We start from the raw sequence: 6,755 nt of genomic DNA on the forward strand, positions 1-6,755 counted from the left end.
TACACAAATCCACAATCTAAAAGACAACATTAAAGTAGGCTCTGCCCGCCCATAGTCGTAGCACCTGTGTTCAATTTCTTGATGCTTTGGACGACTCATAAATTTTTCTACAATAAACGTAAGCAGTTGTAGGATCACTCATCAAGTAACAGTTGGGCTTTTTCACCTGTCTGGGATTAGCTAGTAATAATAATAAAAAGAAGATCAATCTATATATGTCTTACACTTTTCACAGCAACAAAAACATAAAAGGGTTAACATTAAACGACGGTTAAAAGAAAGGTCCTAAAATGTAACATTGGTAAAAACTGGTATGATTCCACGTACAATCTTGGTGATATGCCCAATAGGCAATAGCCAATAAGAGGGTAGCATAAAAAAAAACATTCACTAGCAATGGTAGGCCAACTGTCTAAATATACATAAAAACTCCGATAGGGGATCTTACACATAAAAGAAACATTTGAAGCCGATAGACAAGTTAAAACTGCCCACTGATGGCCACTGTTACTGTCACTCCCCATCTCCTGTGTCACATGAAACAACGTAATGGATAAACAAGCTCACTGATGGCTGCTATTACTGTCACCCTCCATCTCTTCAGCATCCTCAAACCGTTCATCACTAATTTGAAGCTGTCATGAGATCGACAAAATGTCAACCACGAAAAAAAATTCAACACGCTGTTTTGAGTTATAAAAGATAAAAGTAGAGACATATACCTCAAGCACCGAATGAGCTAGGTCATGATCCCCATTTGAATTACCGATTGAGTTAGTGGGATTTTGAAAGAAATGCCACCCAGAATCATCTCCTTCTGCACCCATCAATATGTCAGGAACCAGTTGTGGTGTAGAATAAAATCAACTTTCAAGAAGAACCAATGAAGAAACTTAGAGAGGTATGTATACCTGTGCCTTCATCTACCATCTGATCAGCACTAAAAAACCAATTGTGACCTTCCTCTACCTCTGAAGAAATCATAAGCACAATGAGAAAATTTTGAGGCCAAAATAAGTAACTTTTTTGCAATTAATCCACAAAAATCCAGTAGGCTGGTACTCACCTTCAATAGGTTCAGGATTCAGTTCAGCACATTTGCAAAATATCTCAAACAATGTATCCACTGCCAAGCAATAAGTCCAAAAAAAAAGAAAAAGAAAAAAAAAAGAAGTGAACAAGAATCTAAAAAAAATGTTAGTGCATGCACATTCACACCTGTGTGTATAACATAAACTCAAACATATAAGAGTGAAAGTGAAGGGTACATTGATTAGGATCTGATGGCACAAGCCTCATCTCAGTGATCTTTGACAAGTCTAGTGTTCCGTTATTTTCTGAGTCTGAGCCCTCTGAGTCATCCCCGTCCTCAACCGTGTCAATCTTCAAACAGTAAACATACATTAAAAACTCTTTGCCCAACGGAATATATTGGTTAGATAAATAGTACATGCAAGATACTAAAATGAGGTTGCTGTGCCATAAGCAGTGTGATGAAGATTGCAGTGCATTAGTGGTGGACGAGAGGTTTAAGAAGAGGCAAAACCAAGTTGATAGAGAGAAGCCAAATACCCACTTTCCAATCATAAAAAAATAGTGTGGGATTTGGGAAAACACATAAACTGCGAAATTTTTCAGTATGAATACAAGTCTAAAGAATATAACTCATATGGTAACCAAATCTACACATTATTAACCATTAAAAATAACAGTTGCAAAGTTTAACCCTGCATATTGATTCTATATTGCACGGGAAAGGTTCTGTCAGCGACTTTCAAGAGCCCAACCAAATTAAAGTTGAACAATTTACCAAAGCACAACTAAGAACAAATGACTGGACGAGAAACACCTCGCTCAATTAATCCCGCATATCCAAATTGTTTGTTTCACAAAACAAATGCAGAAATTTTCAGACATTTCAAACAAATAATACTCAGGAATCTAATCACAGCCCAAAATTACTCTAATTATTAATGACTCTATCATAATATGATAATCGATTGTTATCAGGGCAGTTGACGAAAGTAGCCAAAACCCTAAACCCTAAAACACCAATTGATAAACACTAGAGAGAAAAAAAGTGTAGAAATGGAGTTAAAATTGAATTTACCTGAGTGTATATACAAGGAGAGGGATAAGCCTCTGGATCGGTGGACACAGCGTGAAGTGACAGAGACAAGAAATCAACCGCATAGCCTTTAGCAATGTCCACATCGCTCAACCACACCACTTGCCTTCAAAATCCCCCATTAACAGTCACAATATATATATACATATACGTTGAGAACACGAGAGAGAGAGAGAGAGAGAGAGAGAGAGAGAGAGAGAGTACTTGGAGGAGATGTAGAGAGTGCCTGGGGAGTCGGGAGGATGGTTGGCGAGGACGATGGAGACAGAAGGCTGGACGTGGATGAGCTCCTCGCCGTTCCCGGAATCGAGAAAAGGAGCTCCGGCACCGTCGCCGACTCTCTGAGTGAAGAGCCTCAACCCTCCCACCATTTTTTCTTTTTTAATCGAAAAACCCTAGTTAGTGTTTTTTTGAGATTGTGTGTTTTGGTTCTATGTCTGTGTGTGTAATGGTCGCGTTCATAAGCAGCCTCCAGTGGACCCGCGTACCAGGGGATTTGAGGTTGAACAAAATTTTATAATTTTTATATTTTTGAATTTTATTATTTTGAATTTAGATTTTGATAAGAATTTTAAATTGTTTATAATTATAATTTTCTATTTTCTTAAGTTTTCTAATTTATATTAATTTAAGTTTCTTAGTTTATTTTAGAATTATTTTTTCTCCAAGTATTAGGTTTAATTTCTTATAAATAAGCATATGAGCATATGTAATGGATTTATTTAATCAATAATATTTTAAAGAGTTTTTCTTCTATCTTTCTTGTGGATTTAAGGGCGTTCTTGTGGGTTCAAGAATTCTCGTCTACTAGAACAATATCTAGTCGTGTATTTCGCTGCGTCAAGTGGTATCAGAGTAAGGTTTCACCTGAAAGAGGAAACACAAGCTCTGTTGACAATGAGTGTAGAGAAAGATTTAATAGGATTCGAGACAAGGGACTTACCCAAGGCCAACTTGTTAGTCACAATATTAATAGGAACCGCACTATGGGATTTGCCCAAGGCCAGCCTATTAATCACAAAGTCTTGAGACGATCTTCTCGTTATCAATACGATAGTGACGATGAATTTGAAGATGAGTTATTCGAGGATTATGGTGAATACCAGTCGGTAAGGCGACAACGAAGATTCAATGGTGTTTCAATAGTAATAATTGCATCAATCATGACTTTTCAGCTTATCAAGTACAACCAGAAATTCCCTATTTTAATGCTTCTTGTCATGCCAACGATTTTATTTATTGTTTTCACAAAGTTGAAAAATTCCTTGAGTGTATGGAAAGCAAGCCAAATATGTTGCACATGAGTTACAAGGTTATGTTTCTACATAGTGGAAACAATTGCAGTATGATCGAAGGTGACAATACAAACAACCCATTAGGACGTGGCATACGATAAAGAAGTTGATGAGGTTTAGATTCCTTTAATCAAATCATGGGCAAATGTTGTACAAATAATATCAAAGAAAGCTTGAATCAAAACAATTGTTCCAAGGTAATTTTGATTCACAATGTTCTTCGCAATTCAATAATTATTATGTAATTGAAGATATAGATTATTCGAGGAACGTGACTATGGTTTTGCCAAGTTTGGGTCAATCAAGTCTTATAGGTCAACAAATTTGTCACACTCCACCACGCATTGAAGAAGAAAAGATTTTGAGTATCTCAATGTTTGAAAATTTTGAAGACTTAAATAGACATCCAATTTAAGTAGAAAATCAAGTTGATTTCAACAATGGAATTGTTGAAATTGATGAGAGAGAGGTCACTGAAATTACTTTGATCAAGAAGTTTGAAGAAGAGGACGAAGATGTGAAGTAAGAGAAAAATGTTGAAGTTAGCCAAGAGCTTCTAATGACATAACTATTATCTCTTGATAATTATGATGGTTAGGAGATTGCAAAAGAAGGAGATCAAGTTGAACTCAATGAAAAAAGAAGAAATAAAAGATGAGGTAATAAAGTTGACATGTGCACCAAAGAAGTTAATTGAGGATGCAACTGATGTTTGAAAGATGATAATTGAATGTCCAATTTAATCTAAGACATAGCAAAGTCTAGAGAGTATCCAACCTCAACATAAAATACACTTCATTGATTTTCTTGGTGTGGAGCAATTTAATTTGATTTTCAATGCCTGTCTAATTAATCTTGTCAACTAGTTGAAGCATATAGAGAAGAACTTTTAGAAAGAAAACTTTTCTATATACAACTTTTGGAAGAGGGGCAAGCAACTGAAGTATTCAAAATATTTCTTTATTTGGCATGAAAAATGGCAGATCTCTAGTTGGAACTCGATGATGAGTTTTTTTAAAGAAGAGGAGTATGATGTAGAACAAAATTTTATAATTTTTATATTTCTTAATTTTATTATTTTAGAATTAGATTTTGACAAGGATTTTAAGTAGTTTATAATTTTAGTTTCTTATTCTCTTAGGTTTCCTAATTTGTGTTGATTTAAGTTTCCTAATTTATTTTAGAATTACTTTTCCTAAATAAGCGTACGAGCATATGTAATAGATTCATTCAATCAATAATATTTTAAAAAGTTTTTCTTCTATCTTCCTTAATATTTTTATGATTTGTTTGTAAAACTTTCTCCCCAATATTCAAATTACCATGTGTTGATGCATTATCAACACTCGAACAAGACTTTGTATCTTCTTCATTAGTTTTACAAACAATCTCACCACAAATAATATTTGGATGCGAATTCTTTCTTTTGCAACTACAATTTCATTGCAAACTTTACCAACTCCATGGAAGTATCATGATTTGTATATGACAATATATCTTCATGATCATGAAAGTAAAATTTTGTTGCTAAAAACTTTTTCATTATTAACCATGAATGGATTTTGTCTTTACCTTTGCAAACTTGATAATCTTGTAATCCATTCCACCACTTCAATGCAGTTTTATCAAGTTTGTAGGATGCAAATATAACATTCTTTTCATGAAGAATATTCATGAATTCAAAGAAATTTTCAAGATCAAGTAATCAATCAAGAAAATCTTCTTTTTGAAACTTACTTGAACTGTTAAAATGTGAAATTTTTGCAAAATAACATAAGCTAACAAGTTGGCCTCGGGTGAATCCTTCGGCGCAATTACTGTCAACTATTGATTGCCTTTGGTTGACAATTAGTCCAAAATCGACAAGTAGATTACAAATCTCATTGCGAAGTTCATGCATCTCTAACTGATGTTCCTCAATCGCATCCCATATAGTTTCCAGCCTATGATCAATGTCAATAGGAATTGTGTGTTTTCCATTGTCTTATGTCATTGAGCTGGTCACAGCCATGCTCTAATACCACTTGATACAGCAGAATACACATAGACTAGATATCGTTCTAGTAGACGAGAATTCTCGAATCTACAAGAACACCTTTGAATGTACAAGGAAGATAGAAGAAAAACACTTAAAAATATTATTGATTGAATGAATTCAATACATATGCTCGTAAGCTTATTTATAATAAACTAAACCTAATACTTATAGGAAAAATAATTTTAAAATAAATTAGGAAACTTAAATCAACACAAATTAGGAAACCTAAGAGAATAGGAAACTAAAACTCTAAGCTATTTAAAATCCTTGTCAAAATCTAATTCCAAAATAATAAAATTAAGAAATATAAAAATTATAGAATTTTGTTCTACATCAGGATTTTTTTTATATATTTATATTATATTCAAAAATTATTTTGGGTATAGCACTATTAAATCCCAAAATTAGATCTTTTAAACCATGTAGTCCTGTCTTTTATTTATTTATTATTATTTCTATTTTTATTTTTATTTTTATAGACTCAAAAAGTCCCATTTCAATGTTAATGACCTTGAAGCCAGTGTGTGGCTTGCATTTGTTAGGGGGTAAATGTGGGTTTTAGGTGATGTATTTACCAAATTGACTAAAAACGTACTTGTGGATTGCTTTTCATGATCCTTTTAGATATGACTAGCCCTATAGTTTAGACTTCTGTGGTTCTGAATCTGATTTCACAAGTGCAATGTGAAATAGATAAACACAAATGAGTCCAAATCCGGCAAATCTTTTGGAAAATTAATTTTGAATCAAAATGTCAAAAATGAACTGCTTTGCCAGATTACAGAGTCATCACCTAAATATTTTTGAAAAATTTAATAAACCTGCGACTCATGCCAATGGCCACCTATCTATCACCACCAAAGTGTCTCGACTTGAGAACTTAGGTACGAGAGGGGAAGGTCATGAATTGAGCACCCCACTCGCCCGATCAAAAGATCGGCCTCTACTAATCATGATGTGATTCTTATTTACATTATATGCTCTTGTTCTGATTATTAAGCTAACTTACTATGTGTTGCACACAAGTATAGACTAATTTGTAAAAAAATGGAACACTTCGATTTCATGTTTATTTTGAAAATTATGTTGAATATGTACCACTTGAAAAAGTGATATCATTGATCAAGTTATCCCAATTTGAGCAATTAGCCTTCATGCACTGGCATTCAGACAAAAATATCATTTAAGCACTTAGCCTCATAGTATTCATACTTGACATGGCAACAATCACACGCATATGATATGCTAAAGCAAGAAATGCTCACCTAGTACTCCAAGGCAAGCCAAATAAAGC

At 33.8% G+C, this 6,755-nt stretch overlaps 1 protein-coding gene across 1 annotated transcript; it reads right to left on the reverse strand.

The window, feature by feature from the left end:
- Nucleotides 1–234: 234 nt before the first annotated feature.
- LOC114256942 (nucleotide-sensitive chloride conductance regulator (ICln) family protein) lies at nucleotides 235–2,619 on the reverse strand. Its single transcript, XM_028196636.2, has 7 exons — nucleotides 2,333–2,619; nucleotides 2,111–2,234; nucleotides 1,269–1,383; nucleotides 1,067–1,126; nucleotides 912–971; nucleotides 723–817; nucleotides 235–635 (listed from the first exon to the last, which is right to left on the reverse strand). Exons 1-7 carry the CDS (start codon nucleotides 2,497–2,499, stop codon nucleotides 564–566), a joined length of 693 nt encoding a protein of 230 aa, XP_028052437.1. The 5' UTR covers nucleotides 2,500–2,619; the 3' UTR covers nucleotides 235–563.
- Between the last annotated feature and the right edge of the window lie 4,136 nt (nucleotides 2,620–6,755).

Source organism: Camellia sinensis, chromosome 1, assembly GCF_055761805.1.
Source record: "Camellia sinensis isolate YWXY chromosome 1, ASM5576180v1, whole genome shotgun sequence".
In the NCBI taxonomy this organism is placed as follows: domain Eukaryota; kingdom Viridiplantae; phylum Streptophyta; class Magnoliopsida; order Ericales; family Theaceae; genus Camellia; species Camellia sinensis.